This window comes from Anopheles funestus, chromosome 2RL (assembly GCF_943734845.2).
Source record: "Anopheles funestus chromosome 2RL, idAnoFuneDA-416_04, whole genome shotgun sequence".
NCBI lineage: Eukaryota > Metazoa > Arthropoda > Insecta > Diptera > Culicidae > Anopheles > Anopheles funestus.
The window spans coordinates 81,222,111-81,249,999 of record NC_064598.1 but is presented as its reverse complement, the minus strand read 5'-3'; the positions used below and the strand labels follow the sequence as shown (position 1 = coordinate 81,249,999).

Below are 27,889 nucleotides of genomic sequence, written 5' to 3'. Positions count from 1 at the left end.
GTGGCCACTTTTCCCTTAAGGACAACAAGATTGATATTTTGGTACGGCTTGGGTAAACATCTCACTTTAACACCCTCTTTGTATGTTACCGGTCATTCCGATGAAGGGCACCATTTCTTTATTCTACCAAGAGACCTTCGCTAGTGGTGGTTGTCACTGTGTGGTGTTGTTTTTGTGACCATTTTCTATCACCCCATCTACTGCAGGTTATTGTTGAAAGAGGGTGAAGAAATGTTTTTCCAAATACGCAGACGTAACAAAGAAAGAAAGAAAAAAACACACGTTTATACCCAAATAAAATTATCCCGGAAAGGGTGTACCGGGTTGAAACCACCCTCCGGTGTGGTCAGATCGAATGGCTTTTAAGGGTTGCTTCCTTGGGTTGACAAGCTGGAACAATAAACCATAACAACGGTGCACCAATAGACGGACAGCAGAAACTCGGCTCATTCTTATGAGCTTCTGTTTCTTGTTGCACAAACCAGGGAACGAAAGGACACTAGAAAGTTGTCTGTTGGTTAGTATATTGCAAAATGGTTTGCCTACATAGCATTTGAGGAAGCGAATGCTATCTTCCAAGAAGAGGGGTGAGGCCACTTTTCCTTGTGGTATTCAGACACTTCAATCACTTTAGGTTAAATTTTGATATATACGTCTGCTGCTCTGTACAACACAAGCCTGTGTAGACGTACGGAAAAAGGATGCTAAATTGATGTTCATTTCCTACGTGTTACGGTCAATCGATTGGTTGGTCAACAACAGGCTGCTAGTATGGAATGAAGACAAACGTAGCATTTCTTCTTCATTTCCTTAGGTTTGATGAGAGAAAAAGCCAATAAAATTGTTAACAATGACTTAACATGGTAATATTGCGAAATGAATTGCATACCTTTAGGCGTTTCATACCGCTCTCGAGAGAGAGAGAGAAAGAACAGAAGTTAACCTAAAGATATTCGATTTGCATGAAACAATTTCCCACATTCTTCAAAGCACGTAAGAAAATGATTACTGTATTTAAAACAAAAACAAGTTTTATAAGAAGTACATTACGCTTCACACCCTGTCATACGCATTTACAGTTTCTATATGCAAAATAAAAGCAAACAACCACATTGAATAGCTTCTTCATATGTTCTACTAAAAGACTTCTGTAGCAATTCTCCTCAAAACCAGACCAGAACACTCAACCGTACCATTTGAAGCGTTCCAAAGGAAATTGAACGAAAATTGTTCAAACATAGTACGATGAGCTTTTCCGCCGGTGTCCGCTCCTGCTGCCTCCGGCTAATCGTGGCTTCCCCTCCCTTTCACCATTAGCCTTTTATAATCCTTCCATCCGGAATCCACTACCACATTGGTGTTGGCGCATTGTTTATTTAAAGGAGCTGACTTTATTTGTCGTTCTATTTATTTTTACATTTTCTACAGACAATACACTGCGTACTGTGTGTGTGTACTGGACGTGGGTACGACCGATTGCGCACACGTTATCAAGCGTTCCCGGTGGGTTCTTATAGATCGTAAAGGAATAGGTTGATTCGCGTCAGTGGGTAAAGCTATGTGAAATACAAACACAAACCCCAAAGGCACCAATATCAGGAACAGGAGGCAAGGAATGATTTCCTGAAGATGGCACGGGTAAGGTCTAAACGCACCACACCACCCGGAGGCAATTGTTTGTAAGCTTTGTGCCTACTGTTTGCACACACACAAAAAATACGTACCTTGGGCAAATGTTGAATGTTTAGAAAGCGAAATGGCATCGTTGTGACGTTGTTTTTGGGGCGGCTTGATGTGGACAAACTTTAGCACGTGTGGCACTGCAAAAACCGGAACGCACACACTAGCTAGCTTTCTATTTACATCTCATACAAAGGTTGGGTGACGATGTCTGGAGAAGGTGCTTTTAATGTTACTAAACATTTTCCAGCTAATAATACAATGAGTTTATTATTGTGATTTGACTAAAGGTTTCATTGTACAGGTGGAGATAGAAAGCCCAACCTAAATCCTTCGCTTTATCAAGATATAATAACTAATGACAAAATAGTACATTGAATAATGAACACTTCATTCGAGCTTCACACCAACCTTATTCACCTTATCAGAGGCTAAGTACTTCCCTGGTTGGTTTCCAAAGATCTTACGCTGCATTGTCAGCAACATCATCAACCAACGATGGGCTTTTACCATTCATAAACCCAACGCTTAATGATGCTAAATATTAATTACCGCTGTCTAACTTGATCCGGACCCCTGGTGTGCAAAATCGTGGACCACCCACACAAGGTCCGGGGACCACACCTTTCCCCGGTTCCGAATGTCCCAGGAACATCCACGCCGATCGCACGCGTATGTAAATGAGACGAAGCATTCGAATGTGATCCGTGTAAGGGACAGAAGAGGTAGAAGTGGTTAAATGTGCCACCACCATCATCATCATCATCATCTTCATCGTTGGCAAATGACGACTCACGACCCCCTTTCCAGAGCATAAACATCAATGCTACGGTTTTTGACACATCAGCACACTCGAGAAGCAACTGCCGATACTCCCGATACCGAAAGCCCCACACATCTTTGCAGCGCGTCTTCGCCATGCCACGCTAACTGACAGCGTGGAATGAAAGGTCATACGAGTAGCGTTGCAGATATATTGAAATCCAGAACGTCCGTGCTGCCTTGCAAGAAGTTTTCGACAAATGAACGCACTCACAGTGCGAGCATGTGATTAATTTCCCATTCGCCCGTTGCCGTGGAGCATTTAACCCGCCTCATAGAAGGAGGTTTCAGGATGTCCACGGAACAGGATTATCTTCGATGCGTAGAAGTGCAGCTGACAGAAGTGATAGCTCGTTCCCGTGGCTGTGCTATTGGACATTCCAAGACAAACTACTTGAAAATGGCACCTCAACCGTCAACTTGGAACTGAGTACTACAAGCGAAAACGCACCACGTATTGATTTTCCTCTAAACGTTCCGTTCTTGTCGGGGTTGTGTTCACCATCGTCCGAGCCGCAGTGAAGATCTCGAGATGATCAGGTTAAATTATGAACAATTCCGAAAACAAGATCAAGTAGCATGCGTCGCGTGGCACACAAACCGTGGGAATGAAGCTGGAGCGTTCTCGGCTTGGCAGGATTTGTTGCTCCCGGGTTCGTAGCTACACCTGGACACACGCATGCCTGCCGTACGATCGGTCGAGGTTGAAGAAATAATTACATCCTCCCCGGGATGGGTACCGAACGGGTGCTGCCAAACGGCACCATAAACGATTCGTCCGTTTCGAACGCCAGACGAAACCGGAATCCTCTTTCTCTCGCTCTCCAGGAAGGTTCGCTTCATCCGGTTTTTGTGGACTTACGGCTCGGGTCGTGATTAATTCTGTACATGTTTCCGTACGGGAACCAGTTTTCGGAACCGTCCGAACCCCTCCGGGCTGTTAAACCCAAATGCACAACAGCAAAGCTCTCCCGATGCACTGACCCTTGATACACCCTTTCCACGCCCGTTTGTGACCAGAGTCGGCTTACCCGTAGAACGTTAATTAATTTTCGCAATTCGCAAACCCTCCTGTTGCAACTTCTTCGCTCACCTGATTACGGCTGAGGTGGCTGAGGTTTGGGAAACGATTTGCACTGCAAACTGCACTTCAGGTGCCATTAAGGGTTTGCGAACGTTCCCTCGATCACTCAGCCATCCATTTGCTATCGGACCGCTTTGTTTACTTTCGACGTAATTCTTGGCCACCTCTTCTGGGTGTATGTGTGTGTGTGTTTTAATTTATGCACTTCACGTTCCAAACACACCGCACCGCACGAGTATGGAAGAATGTGCTAAGCTTAAGGCATTCGGGTTTATAGAGATTGCAGCAATAAAATCTCGTACCTCTCCGAACTTTGGCGCAGGCAGAGAGTGATTGTGTATAATATTTGCGATAATCTCTCTCGAATGCAAGGTGACACTTCATCCATCTTTTTTTTTTGTTTTCACTGCAAGACCTACATTTACTGCAACGTTACATTTTATTATCATGATGATCTTTTTTTTTACAGTAAAGCCGATTAATGTCGAGTGTTGGTAAAACATTGCTGCATCCCATTGTCTCATGTATAGTCAGTACAGTCACGCCATACATCACACTCGGTTAGGAACCCATCAAAGCGTGAATCGAAATTGATGCTAATGGAACCATCCAAAAGTGCATACCATCCAACTATTGCAACGAACAGACAAAAATTGGTTTGTCCTAACATCACTTTTCGGCCGTATCAATATCCAATACTGGAAGTATACAAGAACAAAAAATCGTACCTTCCTATCTCCAGCCACACCGCAATCATTTATTTTCATTCATGCGGAATTTCGTTCCTTTTTCCGGCGTTCATGTTTCAGCCGCTCATCTGCTCTTTGTTTTCCCGGACCAAATCCGGCAGGGTGCGATCCTTTAACCGGATCATCCATTACGATTAGATTTGACGGTCACCAACCATTCTGTTGGTTGTGTTCCGGTGGAATGGTTTCGCTTTTCAAGCACACACTCAAAGCTGGGCCATATTTTATTTTAGTTTCTGTTCTTTTTTTTTACTCGAGACCGCGAGTTCAATGCACATCAAGCAATCAGAGGGCCCCCGGGGTGATACGGCAGTCAGGAACAAAAACCCTTGGTTTTTATTTTCCTGTACATCCGTCTCGGCAAGCAATATTTTATCGATCGCTAAAGTTTCTGATTAAGGAGTTTCATGCTGTACAAAAGCTTTCGAAAACTACAAACCACCGTTGGCGGTTCCGCACCGAAACAACTCCACACGCACAACACTCCAAAGCAAGCAAGCAACAAAAAAAGTCCAGCTGCTCATCAATCTTGATCTCTGGTGCAAATGTTGTACGTTTTCGCTACCAAACCGTGGAACGTTTCGCTTGTGTGATTGACTTTTTTTTACGTTGTGTTGTGCTTTTTTGTACATATATTTTACTTTCGCTTCCTGTTCTCAGTTCTACCGTTTTGTAGGCTTTATTCTGTTTTCTTTTTCTGTTTCCTATTGAACAAAAGTGTATGTTTTTTTTTTGTGTTTCGTACTGCTTTTGCATCTGAAAACATCGCGTATGGGTGATGTATAAGCAATTGCGTGAATTTCGAACGGTGGCCGTTATCCGTCTTTATCATGCTTCAATTCCCTCAAGACATCACACCGGCATATGAGTGCTTATTGATGAGTGGCTGTTTGCAGTTCAGCCTGCGGAGTTTTAAAAGGTGCTGTATGGTGTGTATAAAAATAGGGGTTTTGTTCTTTTTTTTTCTTACTCTTTCGTTGTTATTAAAACAACAGTTGGGCAATTTTAAACTTTCGTTTATTTTTTTTTTTTCAAAGATACGAGTCGATAATATTGAATGCCGCAAGAACAAGTGAAAAAGCGGTACGACGGTAGCTTTTCAAAATGATCACGAAAACCTGCTAGAGCGTAATAAATCAAGTTCCAAGTGCGAGTGCCTATGGAATACACACCACTTGATAAAGTTTGTGAAACTGAGACAAATAAAAAAGAATGGATGACAGGAAGGAATAAAAAATTGTACGAAGCAGTTGGCGCCAATGGTCTTTACCTTTTTTGTATAGTTAGCTCTTGTTCTTTTATAATTTCTTTGAATTGAATCAATTGAATGAATTTATTGTGAGATATAAAAATAATGTTTTTCCTAGGCCGTTCTACACGAATAAAAAAATAAAAGGTTTTTTGCGATATTATCCTTTGAGAGCCTGAAAGTATGCAATCTCTAAACAAACGATGGCTTTTGATTGCTTTTAGAGGTTTTGGTGAAAGTTGCGATATTTTTGAGTAATAAGAAAAGTAAAAAAATAGTTATGCCAAAATCCCGAAAATACACAGTTGGATGAAAACTCATTTAAAACTTGTTTGACCAATATCTCTTCACTTCATGGTCAACATAAAGCTTGCATTAAAACGTATCACAAAACGCTTGTATTTACTACATTAATTTACTACATTGGCTGAAAAAAAAAACGCTTATTGCAATACCTTTACTCTGCAGATTTTTCACTAAACGTGGAGGAAAAGTTCCCTCATTTCTTCAAAAACCAGTTGAGCACACTCATATCATTTTCTCGATCACATAATCCTACCGCCCTACGATTTTTTTTGTATGTGTTTGGTTTTGTTTTGCTTTCGTAAGCCTTTTTTCATGAAACAAAATTTTCCCCATTTCAAAGCGATCAGCATAAAAGGAAAAGAATGTATCGTAGAACATATTGCATGCATCAATAAGCTCGAGATTGAAGAATGAGAACCGGATGAACAATCAGCAACAGTAACCAAAAGAGAAAAACGAAAAACAAAATAGAAGTTGGATCCCAAAAACAAAATTCATTCATCCTAAGAAAATGTACGCATCTCACAAGAGCTCAATGCCTTAACAAAAAAAAAGCTTCCTTCTGTTCGTGTAGCAGGTTTCGATTTTAGGGGTTGTCGATGTTTTTGTTTTTTTTTTCTTCTTCATTTGCGAAAGCGCCACCAACTTCAACACGCGGGATCGTCAATTTTTTCGCGCTTCAACGCGCTAGCGGTTGATGTGTTTTTTTTTGGCGTGCCTGTGTGCTTAATTTAAGCATGCATGAAAGCCGAAACCTGTTCACTGTGCTTGCGGCTCATTGACTTTTTTATGAGTCGTGCGATTTTGGAAGAGACGTCGGTTCAAGAGCTACCAACATGTTTGCTATCAGGATCGATGTACCTTTTGTGGCATTCTACCCTAACCGACACCTTTGCAATGCTGCCCCCGGAAGACATTCCGACCGTGCATACGATATTATCGCACACGATATCAATCGAGTTTGGTGTTTTGCAAAAGGGCGTATGTCGTGTGTTTTTTTTTTATTCTTTGTTATCTCTTTCAACGGCGGATGTCAAACGCATACAACGTGTTCGGTTCGATTTCAAGCTTGTGTTTAATGGTAGCATCGAGATAATCGTGTCCTGATAACGAAGGGGATGTTACCTTTCGCTTTTTGCCATTCTTCAGTTTAATGCTTCCGGTTCTATTTTCTTCTGTTGTGGTAAGGTGAAACAAATTGTACGAAACGATATTTATTTTCTGCCAAGAAATTCATTATTTATCTTCCTCTTTTGCAGTTTCAGTGTGCAAACATCTAACAAACGCGGGCGTATAAAGATTTCTTCCCCAAAGCTCTTCACTCTCTTCACATGTGTGAAGCTTCACTCTCAACCTTGTATGGATTTATGATACTTTAGGAAAGCGGTAAAAACGTATTATGAATTCGATTTTTTTTTCGTTCTATTTCCATTTCGAAGAATAGAAATGATTCTCTATGAATGTTTCTCTACATACCTTCTCGTGCGACACCATCACAAGCAGCATTGACGAACAGCTTGACCCATTTTCTGTACAGCTGCACCACACCCATCTCATTGCTCATCGTTTCGAGTCTGTTTCTAGTGAGTGTATTATACTTTAACCTTGCTTTTCTTCCCTTTATTAATTCCATACTGCACACTTATACATCAAACAGACGGAAGATAGCATGCAGAAGGTGTCTAGAACTACCACACTTACCATCACTTCCCTTCATAGATTTCATGCTCTTAAGCTTCTAAGAAATAGGAAAAATAGTGATAATACGATGCTACCGATCATGGACACACTTTACCTGACATCAAGTGGGTGACGAAAGGAAAACTGTTTTCCAACCCCCATGTTGCGTTCCTTAAGACGAAAGATGTCATTTGATGTACATGAAGCATGTTTTTATCATCCCTCCCGAAAGGATTATTGATTTCCCACCGTACCCCCCGGTGCTGGTGTAATTCTGTGTAATAGAAGAGTTGGGTGTTCAGGCGTAAAACCTTCCCCGTCACCGGTGCGTAGTTCTGTGCGTAGCGCGACGGGTCGGGAAATCGGTTGGGAAAAGCTCTAGGATTAAGGTGACAAAGAAACATTCACTCACTCATGTAGCTCCTACAGCTGTGGGTCGAGATTAGGAGTTGGTGCATAAATTACTTCCACAACCTGTGCGTACTTAAAGTGTGGGAAAGAAGCAGAATTGTTCGTAAGGCAACGATGAGAAACACCTTTTGCTTCTTGTGCAGCTGGCAGATACTCTCTGGCAACAGAGAGAACTGACTGCTTTGGGGGAAAAGATGATCCCGTAAAGGATGCTTCCAAAGCTGGAAAGTCGACTGTATGCTGTTCACAATCCTTTTTTTTGTTGAGCACAACAAAACATTGTGGAAGAAATGTAGCGTCAAAGTTTGCACATGTAGACAGAAATATTCATTCATCCACGAACTGCTGCAAAAGGGTTGCATACTTTAAGGCGTTCAGGCATACCCGAACCAACTGCCAGCAACACAGCAATCACTTCCTCAACAGTTAGGATTTGTTTTTTTTTGTTTTTTGCTCCTCGTGTACAAGGATTACTTTTTTACCTTCTGGCTCTTCTGGACCGATGTAACGATGTAAGACTTTACTTACGTAAAAATGACAACAGAGAAAACAACAGCAGCAAAAAATCTTCCCGTTCTACACCGACCGGAGGCAAACAATAATTACGAAACGGAGAGGGTAGCTGTTGAGCTGTTTCACTTCTATTTTTTTCTTCTGTTTGGGTAACATTTTTGCCTTCACTCCCATTTTGTTGACACTTCCATCTTGACCGTCCTGAAGAACCGACCATTCTTTTGAACGCGCTCTTTGAAGCGCTGGGGAGTTAAATGGATTTTTAATTGAATTTTCCTGCCCGTGGTACTAATTTGAATGGATAAAGACAAGTGCAACAACGCACAACAACAACAACAACAAACTTCTCCAAAGCAACTGAAGAAGTCAACTGTACTTTTACGCTTCTTATTTCTTTATATTTAAAGATCAGTTTTTTTTTGCGGACGAGATAAAAAAAAACGCTGAAACAAATTCATTTTCGCAGCAATGTTTTTTTAGATACGTTCCATTGCGGGATTTAAATGCAAAAATTTCCTATTTTGCTTCTTTTATTCTGCAGGGTTTTTACCACCATATTGAATATCAATATGCACACAAGTGTGAAGAAGAAAAAAAACTCTTGCAATGCATATTAACATCTACCCAAAAAAAAAGCTCCTCATTATTATGGGTTTAGTACTGCAGAGACCAGAACAAAAAACCTAAACCGTACGAAACTTAGCGATTCAACACCGGGCATACGAATCACTTGATCCTGACGCTTTTTTTTTCTTCATATCATAATTTCCTTTCCTGCTTCTCTCGCCCCAAAAAAAAACACGATACACACAAGCAAAGCCCCAAAAACGTGTGTGCGAAAGTTGCCAGACGTGCGGAAATCCACAACATCACCGGTGCTGTTAGGATTTGTGGTGCGAAAAATAATAACAAAAAAGTATGGATAAACTTCAATTAAAATTCAAATTCAAAATTAACAACAAACATCAAACGTTCCGAGAAGGCACAGAAGAAGAAAAAAATAAATAAAACCTTCCAGACCGTATCGACATCCCAAAACACCATGATGGCGTTGGTGTTCGTCCATGGAAAGTTTCGTTATGCTGCAGATTCCTAATTCCCACCGAAAGCCGAGAATCCAGGTGCCGAACTGTGCACATTTATTATTATCTTTACATGTAACTTTGTTGTTACATGTTTTCCACGCTTTTGCTACAGTGTTTCCCATGTTGCATCGTTTGGAGTTTTCCCTCCCCAACCCGAGTAGTTTTTAGCATTTCCCGCTGGACATTTTTCCGTGCGCGTTATGCGGAGAAAAATTCATCCCGTTAAAGGATAATATTTTCATCTAACTCAACGCAACGCGAAGAGTAACTTTTATTATCACACTTGTGAGAGTTTGATTCCGGTGTAAAGCTAATACGTAAGGGACATACGTTTCTTTTCCAACCCACGGTTAACGGCACAATCCGGGTGGTGGGTTAATCAAGTTCCACGCCTACGCACCATTAAGGGTGCTTCTTGCTTTCTTTCACATGGATTAAAAACACAAAACACAGACCCATAACGTTCATTTTAATGTTTGGAAAGGGGTTAAAATGCAAAACGTTTATGAAAACAGCCATGAACACAGGGGCATACCAAAAAAAAAACACAACCAAATATACTGTGAGGAAGCGAAAATTTTTGGATAATGAATAGTAAATATTTATTCTACGTCCGGCTAAAGCTTCCCCAGAGCTTGTACGAACGGCGATAAGAAACACTGTGGATCGGTGGAGCATATTTTTCGAATCCTGTTTACCTTCCATGATGAAAAACGAGGAAGAGAGAGAGGGAGACCAAAAAGAAGATAATTATTTTGGATTACATTATTGATCGAAATTTGCAACCATTCCATTGCATTGCCGCTCAAGTTAAATTATCCATGAAGAGGCCCTGATTTAGCATTCGTTCAACGTTCGTTTTCATCTACTACTTAGTACGTAAAGTGGAAACCTACAACAACTAAATAGCAAAAACGGCACTATCATAATCATCCGTGTGTCTGTTTTTCATGTTCATTCGCTTACTGATACTGAGTTATTTGTGCGTCCGTTCCAGACAGTAAGTGGTACACTTCTGGATCAAATGCCGATGCGCCGGTGCGCAAATCGGTAAGAACCGGATGAGCAGAGAAATGCAGCAAAAACGTGGCAATCGTCCCTTAATGGGTCATTCGCAGAACTACTCCTGCTGCACTCGGCGTACGATTTCTTCCTGAAGGAAATCATAAAGTACCATTAAGAGCCACTTTTCGGAAGCTCTCAAGAAGGGCGACCATCGTTGGAATGCTTCGAAGGATGGTGGTTTAGTTAAGTGGTAGAACAGTGTTACATGTAATGTACCTGGTCAAAAGGAACGGTATGGATTAAAAGATGGAAGTTGTTTTCCAGTAAAAAGTTGCAATTTATAACTTAATCGAAATTTTACGTTTTACGCCAGTTATTATTTAATTTGTGTTAATTTGAGTAAGTTTGTAATTTGAGTTAATTTGAAAAGATTTTTTAATATTATTTTGATAAATATAAACTAAAGAGCTAATGAATTTGGTTTATTCAAAGTTATCTTTGGTAACGTTATTAATATCTATCAAGATAATTTTTATTTTGTATTATGTATGTATTATAAAGTAATCTTAGGTATGAAATTTTTTTTATATCATTACTTGTACATATAAAAAAAAACAAATTTCTCAGAGAATTCCCCCATTTTCCACGTTCTCTACAGCGTTGAAGTCCATTTCATTATTGTGCCCTCAGTAATCTTCTTTACGATTTCTTGGAATGTTTCTATAAAAAAAAACCACAATTCTCATAAAATCCACCACTCGAAGCAAAACACAAAAACAATCGCATCCTACGTACTATCAACAATCATACAAATTGCGTACATCGCAAAAGAAAAACGTCCAAGCGAAAATATTTACCATTCCATGCAAGATAATGTGCAGCTGATTATGGGACACACAATTTTAAAAGTCGTATTGCAACCGGTGAGGGATGCAACGTGAGAACCATAACTGGTAAATAAATTAAATTCATTGTGAGGTTTTTTTTTGTTTGTTTGGAAGCAAACTGTTTCTTTTTACTCCCGTTTCTCTTCTACCGACCGAGAGTTAAATCACTGCCACCGGAAATGAGCCGAAGCAAGTGCTCCGTCCGTTAACTCATTTCCAGTGCTCCGGGTGTACGCTCAAAGCAATGCTGATGCTTGGCAAAGTTTCGGCGTAGATAGCGCATAAAACATTCTTCTGCCAGCGTACAATCATCGCAATTCGATCGCAATTCCATGCTAAGCACCAATAAATCGCTGCTTTCTTCCGTTTCGTTGTGTACCGGGGTTTCGTTTGCTTCTTTTTGCCCCTCACTTCTCATCACAATGCTTCTGGGCATCCTTTAGCGTGACATCCCGTGCGACAGTCGTGCTAAGCAATCTAAATTTATATTTTATTATATTTTATCGATTTCCATATCCGCTCCCCCATCCAGCGTGGAGGAGTGACGACGGTTGGGGCCCAACTGTTGTTTTTTTCCCGCTCTTACTGATGCTTTCAAACATTCGCCCAGTTTTTGCGTTGAATCGAAAATTTAAATCTGATTGTCTTGTCTTGCCCCATTCCCCATAGCTCCTTTGAACGGTATGGCGTATTTCGTTCTTGCGTGCTAAAAATTGTACCAAAACAAAAAAGAAAGCAATGCATCCTTACCGAACAAACGGAAAACACTATGTGAGATGGCAAAAAAAATATATAAAGGAAACACTCCTTCGCTCAGGATAGCGTCATCGGGGTTGGGTTAAAAGATGATGTGCCAGTTCGAGAAAAAAAATGTCATAGAATGGTGTTACCGTGGGAGCATTTGATCAATTTGTGCCAGACTTGGCTGTAGAACATTTGCAATAAAAGTCAATCAGCGGAGTATGAAGTGAAAGGATATAACTATGGAATGCGATTTCAGTTCAGTTTTCAGCGATAGTGAACGATGGCTGCGACGTGACAAATTGTCTCATTTAAACTCTTACTGTACTGATGATAAGCAATGGTTGAGCATAAATTCATAGAAATTAAGCTAATTTTTCACATTGCTCGACCCCATAACTACAGTACCATAATGTGTCAAAACTGAATCAATGTCCTTAAAGTACAAGCGAAAACTACGTACTTTTTCTGTATCGTCATCAAATTACTCGTAGCTCGTAGCTTCGTGTGCAACAACCTGCGTACCGGACCGATATCGTTTGGAAAATGAGCGAAATATTATTTAATTAAAAAACTTTCCTATAAATTATTGAAACGTGCCTGCAACTTTTCATCCATCGGCGTGGTCGTAGTTCCCTTTTCAGTACCTTTCGTCAACCCATCAGTATCCGCACTGTGGTTACGTTATTATTTCACTTTCATCATATTTTAGTTTCCAATTTTCTTTGCCCTTTTTTTTGTTCTCTCGCAGTCACAGTGTTGAGCAAGTAGAGCAGTAAGTGCTACATACAGTGAGACTGATAATTTTCGTTGCTCCTTTTTATCAAAATGAACAGAAAGTGTGTGTGTGTGTTTTTGAGCGTTCCATTCAACGTTCCTTTTTATGTAAGGTTGTTAGCAAAATTAAAGAAAAACTGTGCTGGTGTGGTGAGAAGTGATGATAGAAAAACTCTGCGAACGGCAAGACTTCCGACCTTCCTTCCTACTAGTCGGATGATAAATTACGACGCCGAGGTTAGCTGACATAATTATTTCTAGTGTTTTCTTTTTAGGAAAAGGAACCGTTTGCAGTTGCTTAAATAAGATATGTTTGTCTTACATACGTACTAAATACTAACTTAGTTTACAAACTATATGAAAGTCACAGAAAGTCAGAAATAGCTGGCATGACCTAAACACTAGATAACCAAGCATTTTAAGCGTTTTTCATTCGTATTTAATTTTTTAACATTTTCGTAGAGTTGGAGTACATTTCATTGTTTATTTCAAATCGTACACTCTCTCTCTCTTCTTGGCTTTTAACGACCTTACAAGGTCACGCCGGCCATTTCTGGCTTACTAGACTTATTATTTTTACCACGTAGCCGGATAGTCAGTCCTTGCTACGGGGGGACGGTCCGGATGGGATTTGAACCCGGTCCGGCCGTGTGGACTGGCGCCGTTTATCACATGCACCACCGGGCCGCCCCTAATTTCAAATCGTACTATACAATATATTTGTAAAATTCGTGGTTCAACTATCATAGGATTGCTTAGCCAAAAAAAAAATATTGTGACGAAAATGAAGCGTTGCAGTCCAAATAAGTGGTCTGCTAGTTCTAGTATCAAGAGTATTTAAGCCAAGAAAATGTAGAGAGAACGAGAATTTAGTTTTCCTCCAGACCTCTCAGCGCGATGGAAAATATACACACTGATAATTTTTTTTCTAATAAATAGTCTTAGATCTTGATACGGCCAGGCCGTTCTAACCGAGCAAAAAAAAATAGTCTTAGATATGAAACCATATTAAAAGTATAGAACGCGATTCAAGATTAAAATCTTGAATTGAGAATTTTCAACATAAAGACCATAATTGCGTTGAGGGAATAATACTGTAATGATAATTAAACGCATTTAATCGGAAATAAAAATATACATGTATCACTGCCACACTTGAGGGTACATGTTACACAACACCTCATTAAAACCATTACTAAACGACACGTGAAAAGCGAATCGATAGACGGAGATTAAATCCCACAAAAAAGAACATACCTTCCCAAAACCAGGTAACGTACCAGGTAAAACTCATCTCATCTCATAAGCTCATTACATTATCTCCGTCCACTAAGCACTGTTCCCAAAACTGCATCTCACAGGACACCATCACACAATGACGGCCATTGAGAAAAGCTCGGAGATAAACAAAAGAGAAAAAAACTGGTTAATTAAAATGCACCAACGAAACACACCAAACGGTGCAGTACCGATACGAAGTTGGTTTCCGCTTCCCAACAAACCCGTTTTTTCCCTTGCACCACCGGAAAACTAATTTCGACTTCGATCGTTTCCAACGTTCAAAATGTAACCGCACTTCAACCGGGTGCTAAGGTACTGATGTGCCTTTTTGTGTGATGATGGCAAAAATGGCAACCATTCTCCATTCTTGGTTTCTATCCACCCATTTGCGATTTCAACGTAACCCATCCGCAACAGAAAACGGGATTACAATTGGCGAAAGTGCTTTCGCGTATAATTGATATTATTCCAGTAGAATGATTTACATTTATGGTTGCAATGCAAAAAAAATGGAATTGAATATTTCGGCGGAAGATACTTACAGACTTAACAGAACAACAACAAAAAAACAGATCCGTAAAGGTAGAGAGGGAAACATTAATCGGTTTAAGTGATTGCTATAAATAAGGTGCTCCGAAAAGGAAAGGGTTCCAATTGTTTTCCATCGTGGAGATGCCGAAGGAGCAAAGGATTGAATTGAGGGTAGGACAGTTAATAACCAACAATGCTGATGAGACACCCGCAAGGAATCGATTATGGCAACTGGGAATCTTAATGGTAACGGACATAACCGCGTGCATTATAAAATCATTAATTTTTCGGTAGACAGCAAAGTATGCAAATTAGAAAGCGCCCTTTACAGCACTTTCGTCGGTGGTCGTGTTAACAAGTAACGTGGGAGAAAATTGGTGATTTCGGGGAAGGACTACCATTGCTTAGAACATCAGCTTATTATGGTAAAGAGATGGAAATAGGTTTATGATCAATTGCACATTCTTACATACGACCTCACACAATCAATTCTACACACATTATTGGAAACGATCCCAATACTTACCAACGTTCTTCCTATATCTCTCAACAACACCCATCACGTGGAATACAATTGAATGGAGAACGACCACCATCACCATCCCGTGCAAACGAATGCTTGAACAAACCCATCCAAAGCATTCGCTGATCGGTTTTAATTGAAATCCTAATGAAAATGGTTCAGCCTAACGACCGGATGAAACCATTTCCCGCCTAATATTCCACCCCCAAAAGGTCCCCCAACTCTTGCGAACCCCTTTCCGGGACCAATTTTACCCACGAAATGTAACGCCAGTTCTCCTTCCTCTTACCGACTGTTGGGTATATTTCGTATGTAACACAGCCAAAAAGGATGACGATGAAAGCTGAAAAACACTCCAATGCAATGATTATGAAATTTTAATTCCATACAATCTCGTTCGCTCGTTCAGATGGGTGATGAAAGGCTATGGTACGCGTATAGTGTAGTAAAGTGTGTTTCTTTTGTTTTTGCCATCCGCAAACCTTTTCCCTTTTTTAGGAAGGGGGGCCCAAGTAATGGGCCAAGCGGTCAGTGTTTAAAAACCAAACAAAAAAAAGTGTTCCACTGAAGGGGAAAAATTACATCCGTATTTGGTTGTGTCCTTTTTAGTTGTGAAATTGAAATACTTTTTTTTGCATTTTATACACTGTAAGTATTGAAACAAGTATTGAAACAGAAATGCAAAATGTAGTACTGCAAAATGTAGTATAAAACTGAAAGCTTTTTTTCTTTTCAAAGATCTTTTGAAGAATTTGAACGCCTGATAAAGTCGAACAGTTAATTGCGGCGCTAATAACAACAAAAACGTATAAAAAAATATCATAATTGCATACTTTGCGGCGCTGTTCAGTTCATAACATGTCTAAATGGGCGTATAACGACAAAAATGTATCAAAATATCATAATTGCATACTTTGCGGCGCTGTTCAGTTCGTAACACGTCAAAATGGAATTTCATCCAAAAGAAATTATGCATTTTTAGGTCGTTTTTCTCTCAAATGTAAAGTTCATTTTTGCTGCATTAAAACAAACCCATCTTTTAACGTAAAACCATCTAAATTTCAAACTGCACGTACAATATCGATTGTCTTACCATTTCCTAGTCACGTGTCACCGCTACAACTAACTTTTGACAAATTCATTTACCAACGAACGCCCATTTGTCTTTCGGGTCGTTTCGTTTCCCACTGCCTTACATTCTACATCGTTAATGCTGCTCTCTCCGCCAAGCCCAATCAATGCTATCGGTTGGTTTGAAACACTAGACTACTTGCTCTTTTCGTAAAGCCACAAAAACAGGAGTTCCCACTGTGTGTTACAACAGGCAGCTTTGCCACACGTAAGAATCTCTTCCTTAGAGTTCCAAAAAAAAACCACATGGCAAATAAACAACAAACAAGTGGAAAAGCCATCGTAGAAAAGGTCATTTTATGGGGAACCATCCGTGCTCAAGAAAACACACTGCCCGAACCCCAACAATAAGAACAAGACAAAACCGATAACACAATTACACCGTGGAAGCTCTTCGGCACACATGGCGCTGTCGGTTGGCAGTAGACTTATTGGTCTGTGGGAAGCATTAAAACCGATACCGGGCACGTACGCGGCTTGCGATTTCCGGCGATCACAGGATGGGTTTTAGTGCGGGCCCACGGTTATCCTGTTACCGTTTAATTAGTGATTATGCTGACAGATGATCTAACCGTTCCGTTCGTGATCCGTCCTTCCGGGGGGTGGGGTGGGGCGGATTGTTGTTGTGGTCGATAGGAAACAGTAATTTATCCCGTGCTTTTAGTACAAACGATCGATTCAATCGCTTGAAGCTAAGGAAAGGATGCGTGACAAGCGTGATGGGAATTTATTACCATTGCGATGGTAAAACACAACACTGTGAAGTGATTTATAAAAGCATGTAACATACAGATATGAACATAAAGGAAAACATTAAGCTTACATTCATAAATTAATATACGATGCAGACCGATGAAAATATGAAACAAAAATTGATTGAAATGTAATTATTGCCATGCGATAAAATAACTGTTGCACGATGTACATTTACCCCAACCAAAAAAAAACACCACAAAAAAGATTCGTTTCAAAATGGTGCATTTAATCAATTAATTAACATAAACTCAATTAAACTATCGTGCGGTTTGTGGCTGTGTGTGTGTGTGTGTGTGGGATCGATTTGAAACCACAGTGACCTGGTTGGACGAAAATAAAACACTCAATAACATTGCCATTCTTGCTGTGCGCTTTTCCATCCGTGCGTGTAGATATTAAAATTTAAAACATTCTTCCACAACGATGATAGTTCACCCCTTCACAGCTCACCCTCGGTACACTTGCCCAAACAAACCCCTGAATGCATCAAATAGAAAACGTATAATTGACACTAATTGATTCAATACTCAATGTGATAAGCTTTCACTCACGGCAAAGTGGGGGTTTTTTAGTACGTGGTTTTGTGTTTTATTCTCTTTTTCATAATTTATGAATATCCTCCAAACCAATGAAAATTTTTGCGAAAAAAAACCACCAGCAGTATGAGTGCCCGCAACTAATTGACGAATTATGTACGCTCTTGAGCTAACAAAATCTCTAGTCCCCGATTTTGCTTAAACAACACAGTCGGTGGGCGCGTCATTGCTGCGTGTTTTAAGTGACGGGATGAGTGCAGTGTGATGGCAGGGGAAAGGGCAGTGGGAATATAATAGCAATGTTGTTAGTCAAAACATGTCATTCGTGTTTTTAACTCACCACACCCACCACCCATCACCAACATTATGTTCGCTGAAATCCACAAAAAACCCTCCCAACAAACAAGCAATCCACGTTATCCGCGTCTGGAACCCGCTCAGTGCTGGGAGGCCCAACAAACATACCATCCGAAATGCAAAAACCCCCACCACGACCCGCTTGGTGGGCAGCTTGGAAGCATTCGGTGTACTACTTACGGTATGAAAATTCATCCTAATTACCTACGCCAACGTGGTTGATGGTTTGGTTACAATTTTTCGCCATCCGGTTGAACAAACACCAAAAAAAACACCATGTTTTTTTTGTTAGCATTTTTTTTTTGTTGCTTTATCCCACAGAACCACCCTGATGCCGTTTTGTATGGTGAGATTGGTGGTGAAAAATGATGGCAGGATAATTAAACGGCACCTTCCACGCGCGCTCACTGGGTCGGGTTGTGGGCTTTGAACAATGGTTTTGTTTTCAATGCCGTCACATTTGCCTTTGCGTTGGGCAGCAGCATATGGCCGCAAAGTGAGCTATATGTTTGTATTAGGTCGTGTTATGGGAAAGCTAAGTGACAGAAGGTTGAAGGTTTAAAGGTTTTGATTTAATTATTGGATTTTTAAGATTGCTTTAAGCCACCGTAAAACATGACGTAATAAGAGTGAAGAAATAATTTCTTTTGCATTTTTATCAGAATGAAATCATTAAAAAAAATTAAACCAATTAAATTAAAATCATGTCCAGTTACAGTTCTTTTGTTAAATAATTGCATAAATTTAGGCAAATTTCATAACGATTGTAATTAAAATTAATAACATTATGCAATTTGAATAATTTCCTCTTGTATTTCCATTGATGTTTCCGACACAGAAAAACAAACTGGAATAGTTGTTTTTATAGTTAGTTTACTTACAATTGATACTTAATTAACTGATATGGCTTTTATGCACTCATGATTAAAATTAAAATTCCCAAAAGCTCCAGAAGCACACCACTCTAACACATGGCTATCAAAAATGTCCCAACCTACACGCCACCACATCCAATCCCGCTGACCCAAATTTAGAACATTTTCCAATCAGTTGCATATTTGTGGCAGTTTCATCAATAATCTGCACACGCGAGGAGTGGCCATTAGAAAATTATGCTTTTGGAACCTTTCCCTAATTGACCGCCCCGCGTCCGATAATTGATTGTTATGCTGATTTATGAGCTTAGCGAACCAACAGCCTAGTCTGCCCTTTCTGCTACACTTCACAATCGCGGGAAAATATACAACAAACGGAGACAACGACCTCCCCCAAAAAAGCGGAACGTTCGTTTCGCGGCATCAATCCTAATTCCGAACACGTCCCGAATCGTGGCTAATTCGTTTCCAAAACACCTCGTCACCTTTGGCTGGTTTCGATTTCGACACTCCATAAATTCTTCGCACGCGAAAGAAACATACACACACACACTAATTTGTGCGATGCTGGCAGAATAATGATTAGCAAGCGCGATTGGCACATACATACGTGCCGGACAGCTTCCATTCGAGCCAGCAAATCAATCCATTGTTTATGAGCATGATTTATGAGAGATTATGGGTTGCAAGATTTATTCCACGTTGGTCTATAAATTACGCACAAGAATGTGTACAGATTGTGCGTTGAAATGGTAGGATTTATAAAGTTGCAGGGATGATAAGGGAGAGGACGTACGCTCTGCATTATTACTTTCATGAGTTGATTTATTCTTTGAGTGGATTGGTACACTTTTGAAGACATGGTGGAAAATTGGAACAAAAATATTGTAAAATAAATTCACGATTTTATCTGTAACCATATAAAGTTTAGAACTGACTCTTATGTTGAATTACTATATTCAAATGTACAGTGGATAGTGTATATAAGAAAGTTCAAGGCTAAATTAATCCTACTAATCGCTACTGGCTGACTGATATAATCGTTTTGTACATTGAATTGCATAACTTTAGGGGCATTTATTCTCATTGAAATTTCGTTTTTTTTAAGTTTCGTTTTTACATGTTTTTACATTGATACAAATAAAACAGAGTTGTATTTTGTATAAACCTTCTGACAATTTGCTATAGATTCAAGGCCTTAAAAAATATATGTATTAATTCAGTATATGAAAATTTCAAAACAAAATCACTTGAACGAGTCGAAGCCTAAGACAGACAGAAGTCACAGATCCTCACAGAGGAAAAATCTCTTTTCTAAAGGAAAATATGCAAAATCCATATTTTTCCCATGTACATTGTCAATATATTCCTTTAAATCTTAAATACTATATAAACGAACTACATATGCCTTGCGTAAACCCAAACCTTTGCTTCTTTACACGAAAACCCTTATCAAAAAACCGTTTAACCTTACCATGAAGGTCAGAAATTCAAAACATCCAACAGCTACCCCACCATTGCATCCAATGTAAGGATAGCGAAACATAAATATCACTTTACTACCGCTTTGCATTATCATAAAACGTCTATAAATTTGTAGCTACAATTCTACGAGAGCTACTCAAAATGGTACTATTTTCCAGATTTGGTGATTTCTGTTTTTGCTTCCTTGCTGGTAATTTCAGCTAATCGAACAGCTATAGGGGCCCAGATTTTCAGTCCCCAATCACATCCAATCGTACAATATTTCCTGCATCTTTCCCACACTTTCAACGGTCCCTCGAAGTGGCCATTACTTACCAAATGACAAAAGGGATGGAATGAGCCGGATGATAGTGGAATTGGAAAACTATACTTGAAAACACCGGGACAAATGCAACGGTCAACTGCCACTCGAAGAATTGTTGCGGTTCTGCCGCTGGCACTAAAGTGTTTGCCCTGTTTGCCCGAGTAAGTGGCCATTTTTTGCACGCATATCCTACTTTTCAAGTAGGGAGTTGAGTTTTATGACTCAAACTGTGATGTTTATAGGGGGAAAAAACAATGTTTTTGTAACCTGCTACAATGTGGCCCGGAAGCCGGTTAGCTTTGGAACAATTAGTTAAATGCATTCTCTTCCTCTTCACGAGTAAGAAATTACGATGAATAATTTGAATCAATGCTAATTTACTTGATTGTTGAAGTGAAAGTGTTTAGTAAAAGGATAAGAATAAGAAATATAAGTTATTAAATAAATCATTTTACTAATTTCTTCTTCTTTTGAAAATTGTGTAACATTTACTAAAATATTCTTTTCTAGTTCAAGTATAAAACATTCAGTGACTTCAATCCATTGCCACTCAGCATAACGAGCTGCACGAAGCAATCCGTCTGTCCGTCTTATTTTGTAACGAAATGGAACAAAATTTCCATTTTCTGTACAACAGAAGCTTTACGATTTACGTCGTAAAAATATAACATTCACAACTGAAATGGTGCTCTTTGCTGCTTGAAGCACCCTTAAAGATCGTAAGCGCCGCAACGAAGGCAATCATTAGCTAAATCATTGGTACGCCTAAATGCAGCAGTTGGATCGTACAATAAAACTGTACTCCAGCATGTTCCCCTATTGTTTGGATAATGAAGCTGTTAACATTAAAGAGCTAAGGCTTTATGGTGAAGAATTTTAAATACCGTTTCTGCAGTAATGCTTCCTTCAGATGAACTTGCTGCACGTTGTATGGCTTTTTTGGTTTAACTTTAACTTCTGCTGCTCGAGGGTCACGCGAAGTGCAGCATGTAAATAGAAGCATTTTTCATAGAAAACAATTCAGTTTTTGAAACAAACAGTACATCAAATTAAATTAATGATAAATTATTTTCTCCATTATTCAACCACGTAAAGGTGTAATATATTATCAGCATAAATTCATCATCAGGGAAATGTATTTATCCCACAAAAATTTCCCCTTAATTATCGAATATTAATTATAACAAAATACTTCATCTTGTTTTACTTACAGTGCAACAAACCACCAAATCTGATCGGCAACTAACATACCCACGGGGAGAACATTGAACAAACCAAAAAAACCGCAAATGAAACCGATCGTACGTGCGGCTACGCGACACAAACCGGTGCATAATTATCAACTCCGTTCGTATGTGTGCCCGTGCCTGCTGCATGCGGATGCACCGATCAAAGGTGAAAAGCGGTGATGCATCCGTAATGAACTAGTGTTTACTAGCCAGTATGCAACTGTCGGTGGTCATGTGACTCAAAACGAAGCTATGTTTTCAAGTGTTCTAAAACCAAGTCAAAGAATTTTGAAGTAGCTAAAGTGAAAATAGTGCTTAGTGGAAGTAGGAGAAGAAAGGATCCTTCAAAAACGTCGTAGTTATATCATTCTTTATAGTCCGCATCGTAGCAAAAAAGGTAAGAAATCGTAATTTTTTTATAATAAGTTACTAGATAGTTTATTATTTTCTTCTAATGTTTATTTCTGGGTATTGCTTTGGGTAAGGTACGCCTGGAAATATGCAATCTTTTGTTTTTCATTCTTCAAACACTAGAATAAGGCTTGGAAACTCTAAAAAATACATGATTCTAACACTTGAGGTCTTGGTCTGCTGTAGCAGTTCTCTAAACGGATCACGGTCATTTGCCAAACCATTATAGAGGCCTTTTTGGTCATCAGATATCATCACTCCATCTCAGTTTGGGCCTACCACGTCTTCTCTGTCCATGTGGACGACCTTAAAGCGCTTAATGGGCTGGGTCGTCCGGTGCCATTCAAATGGCATGACCATGAGGACCCTGGCGAGTTTAATATAACTCATAGAACACTCCTCTAAGAGTGCTCCAGCGGCTCCTCCATAGTTCTTCCACGTATATGGAGCCTTAAATACGTATGAGCATCTTCCTCTCTCACATGGCTAAGAGGTTTTTGGAATATCTTAAAGCCATCCAATCAAAAAGAGATTTGAGACATATTGAGTACAACTTCTTTACCTAAAAGCTTGCCAACTTTGCTACAAGCTTTAGAACAGCAATTCTGATCGATATACTCCATTACTAGGCATTACCAGAGCAGTAACTTGGGTTCGTTACAGTTCAGATTTTTTATTAACGACGTAACTTCTGCGATTACTGAATCTGATTGCCTGCTCCACGCTAGTATAAGACTGTTCCTTCCTGTTCGGTGTGTTTCTGTTTGTCTGTGTTTTGCAAAGAACCATTAACTTTTTTAAACAATGTAGTCTTTAGCCAGAAAAGAAGAAGAGAAGTCTTTAGCCTTTAATCATATGATATCTGGAACATATCATTGGCGATACCTGGCGTGACATTGTCCAGGACTTAGGAGGTATTCTTAGTATTTACAGAATGGTTCAGAATTACCGACTACTTAAAACTAACCAAATAAGACACATATAGCGAAAATATCTCGACGACTGAGATTTAAATTCAACTTTTACTACGGTCACACGATTTTGACTGACACCTTTCGACGAATTATTAAACAAGACGACTCTCTACCTCTTGTGGTGGTATTCCTTAGGTTATAAGTCAAGTGATAGACCCAGTTTGTATTTCCAATCTCTCTAAATATATTTACGCATACAAATACTCCACTACACCTATTCGATTACTTCAACACACCCCCAAGTACTTTGTACCATACCCAGAAAATACTAAAAATGGTTTCGTCAGATGGCGCAAATGAGGAACACGTGTGACAAACCTTACTCATCTTATATCAGAAGGAAGATTCAAGACAATAGATTTTACACGCAAGAAACCCAGCAGTATTAAAGCTTGTATCACCGAATTTGGACTCTTATTCTATCAAACCTTCTCCACCATCAACATCGTCACAGAAGCAACAGCTGTTAATAGCGAGAGTAGTCTTAAGCTGGTGCAAATAATCGAGTCTTTTTCCTCGATAACACTCATAATTTGCAGCTCATTCCGTTATCACAGTTCCACACCCTCTATATACCGAACTAGACTTTCATAATCCCTCCCAGACACTCCCAAACTCTGCTTACAGCTCTTCTCTCTTGTTCAATTATTACATCGACAGAAAAAAAACTCACCGTCGTGAAGTTTCTCTACAAGTTTTGCTCCCCCTGTTTCTTGGTTGGAGGTAAAGGTTCTCGTTGTTCCCTACTTATTATCACTCAACATCAGATAACAACATAAAATGACATCGAGTAGCATAGGGTAGCTTTGCTTCGCACTTAATACTGTGTGTGAATAAAGTTCGGATAGAGACTTCTTGGCGAAATGTTTTTGCACAATAAAACTTGTACAGACAAAAAAGCATTGATAAAAAAGACGTATTTCTTGCTGAAAGCACAAAACGATTTCGATTTTGTGTTGAGTTATGTATCAACTTTAAAGGAACATAAACGTATGCTTAATTTACTATACAATATTGTATTTTAATTATTTAAAATCTCATTGTTGAATTGTTGGTTAAAATGGTTGGTTTTCTCTTTTTTAACACCCAAAGGATATTTTAGCTCAATCAACTAAATTGATTATCTACTGTTCAACTAAATTCAACTAAAGTGATTATCGATCGAGCTTTTTCAAAGAATATTGCACGAAATATGGTATTTAAGCCGAAGCAATTCTATTATTTTAAATAGCGTTTAAAAAAATACATAAAACCATACAATCTATGCTAAAATCTAATGTGCAAAAATAGATTCCACTCCATTCAAATAGGCTCTTACTATAATTGAGTGAGTATTTGATTGGATCGCATCTACAGAATCACATCGATGCTGTTCGAATTGCATCCATTATTTCATTTCAAATGAATCAAACAAAGGGTTGGCTCAAACAGATGCATTATTTTATTTCTATAAGCTTTTTGAAATTGAATTACATTAAAACTAATATAAATAATATCTCGGAAGTGGTATAATGGAACGAATTTATTCAGCAAATTCTACCAATTTTACAGAATTTCTATTGCTAAAACACGCATTGCTCACCATATATCATTGCACATGTGAAACGAATCAATCATTTCGTCTATTGCTGGTTGGCTGAACATTGGCCGCCGTTACAGTTCTCCCCAAAACCGTCACATTACAGATCAAATTGAACGCAAATATTGACACGTTCAATGGCAACCATTGAACTGTAAATAAACCAATCTAAATCTAAATCCGTTTCAAAACGCACCAACGTATTTTTGGGCGCACGTTAGCCCAAAAATAAAACTCCACGCCAGCTGACAGAGCGATTGGCTACAAACTTTGAACGCTCGAATAAATTTCACCTTAACAGTTCTTATCTTCAAAACTCAGCCCACAGCAAGAGTCAGCAAACCGTGAAGGTAAAACTGAAAAATCAAACCACACTCTGTTGGTACCCTTTGAAAGGAAAAAAAACCGATCGGCTTTGCAAAATAAACCGATATAAATCAAACTCTCGTCTAATTTATGTTCCGACGGCGCATCATCAAGGTAACAAAAACAACTTGCACGGAGGGGAAGTTGGAAAAGCGAACGGCAAAGGCAAGGAAGAGATTGTCAAAGAAAATTCGATCGTTTGATATCGTTTCTGATTGGATGGACCCAGTTATGTTTTTTTCTTTTTTTTTTGGTCCAAAGATTGGAAAAAGTTGTCAACATTAAATCGGATAAGGAACGTTTTGTAGCGTGACCGAAATGAAACACTCACCGCCCAAATGGCAATATGATGCTGGAACCGGTTTTTGGTGATTATTCCCGTTCTCGAATAACCGACTTGTTGAGCCGTACTTTTTCACAAAACTCACAAACACGCACACTCTGAACCGCGGACCCGAATGGGTCCTTATTTTGAAAAATCTCTTACACACGAAAGAGGAATCCGAACGGACTTTAGAATGAAGTAGCGATTGGGACAAAATCAACAAAGCGTGTATAACTTATGCTCTGTCTGATTTTCGACATTTACCATTGACCGGTGGGGGACAATGAAAAATGAGCCCAATCGAATGTCCCTTCGTGGTCCCACCGATTACCTACACATATTTGCAGGAACACTGATTAAGACCTTTCAGATGTGTTTAGGAAAATATTCTTTTCAGCAAAAAAATAACACTCTTTCAGGTTGAAAGCTTTTCTCCTAGCCTGCCTTCTCGGAAGAAGAATAAATTAAACGGGTTTTTTTTCCTTTCTCCGTTTTCCCTCCATTTGACAGATCCAATTCGTTCGATTTTATTTATTTCCGCTTTCTGCAAACTGCTGCTTTAATACGACGCAACAGTGTGAGCGATTGAATGCTCAACCGTTTGCTGGAAGTTAATATCGGTTGGCAGTTTAGGTTAGTTTCGATTTTCTTACCACCCCGATCAATTCTCGTTTTTACCCTTAACATCATGCAGCACCAGGCGCCTCCATTCGAACGGCATTGCACGGAATTAGAGGGTGACCGGTTGCTTTCCGCACCCGTTCGCTTCTTACTTGCTTTTGCTGTTCCATTTACTCGTTGTACCGAACTCGTCGAGCCCGTAATAAAACGTGACATTAATAGTCATCGATTTATGGTTTCACAGTGCGTTTGCCGTTCGATATTTACATTCGATTGCATGTTGTTTAGCTTGTACGCAAACGCTACACGCTGGTGCTGTTTGTTGGTTTATGAATCCTCTCCCAGCAAGTAAGGTGATTTACTGTGGATCGGTTCATAAATTTGTTCCTCAATTTATGGTTCCCTATGGAGGATTCTTTTTTTTGTTTTGTTTTGCGGGAAAGCTTTGTACGAGCTTTTATCCGCAAAACTGATATTTGTTGACGTGCGGAAAATTAAGAAAATGTCACATGTTTCCGAACAGTATGTTAGCTTTATAGAGTGACTTTCTGTTCCAACCTACTTTTTTTTCAGAAAAACAAAAGTACACAAACATAACCTGCCATAAGCAGAAACACCTCTGCTATTTAGGAAACAATTTGTGCTATAATTAAATGAAACAATGTGGTGGGAAAAATGTCAACTTGCAACCCACTGTTAATTACTGTTTATTTATCAACTTTCTATTATTGCCAACCGAGTATCCCGTTGATTTTTTATTGAGTTTTTGCGTAAACTGTTAATAGCTTCCGCAAACATGTCAACATGAATGATGCAAACCAGAAAATAGACCCTGAGCTATTTAATTCCTATCAATTTCCAACGGTGCTTTAGTTGTTTTGAGATTTAATTAATTGCATGGTTTTTTCATAAGTATTGAAAATAATGTTTTATTTAAAAGATTTTTTAAATTAAAAAAAACTTTTTTTGAAATTCTCTTATTGTACTATTATTCACAAAACAAATTATTAAGTGCTAATAATATTTAAATTTCAACTTTTCTCTACTCTTGCTCTTTCGCAGCATCATAATGAACTTCAACATATCTATACGTACGGCTCTACTCATCATACTGGCCCTGGTCTGCGGGACGACGGCAGCCAATACAACCCGCAAATGTCCCAACGATTGTCACTGTGATCTCGACCAGAAAGGACGCTACCGTACGGTGTGCAACAAAGGTACGTTAATCGAATGAAACACTCACCACTCTTCGTTACGCACTCATTGTATCCGCCTTCGGGAGCGAAATGGAGAAAACACTCACATTTGTGTACGAAGATGATCAAATGAAAACAATAAAGGATCTGCTGTCAGCAAATGAATAGCTTGAGGCAGGTTCTGTCTTTCTGAAATGAGCAAGTACCGGCAAAGAAGGAATGAACCTGCACACATCATATGTATATTTTTGTTCTTAATTATCGTTCGGTATGCAATCAAGTACGATTATCACACGCCACAATGAAATGCCTCGAAGGTGTGGCTTTGATGTTGTTCTACTGCACACGTCTAAACATAACGATTTATCATGAAGGGAGAATTTTGTTCGTTCGAGACTTCTTCGTGGAGTGAGCGTA

General features: G+C 39.3%; 1 protein-coding gene across 6 annotated transcripts in view; it reads left to right on the top strand.

Moving 5' to 3' along the window:
* The window catches only part of LOC125761356 (toll-like receptor 6), a 161,170-nt gene that overhangs the window by 120,874 nt on the left and 12,407 nt on the right, over positions 1–27,889 (top strand). For 5 of the 6 annotated variants that reach the window (XM_049422406.1, XM_049422404.1, XM_049422405.1 and 2 more), the window contains 2 exons: positions 21,982–22,394; positions 27,336–27,493. In XM_049422406.1, the coding sequence (XP_049278363.1) occupies positions 27,343–27,493 (151 nt within the window). In that variant the 5' untranslated portion in view covers positions 21,982–22,394; positions 27,336–27,342. Of the gene's footprint in view, positions 1–7,299; positions 7,474–21,981; positions 22,395–27,335; positions 27,494–27,889 lie in introns of those variants that run through there. The other variant, XM_049422408.1, reaches the window with a different exon arrangement.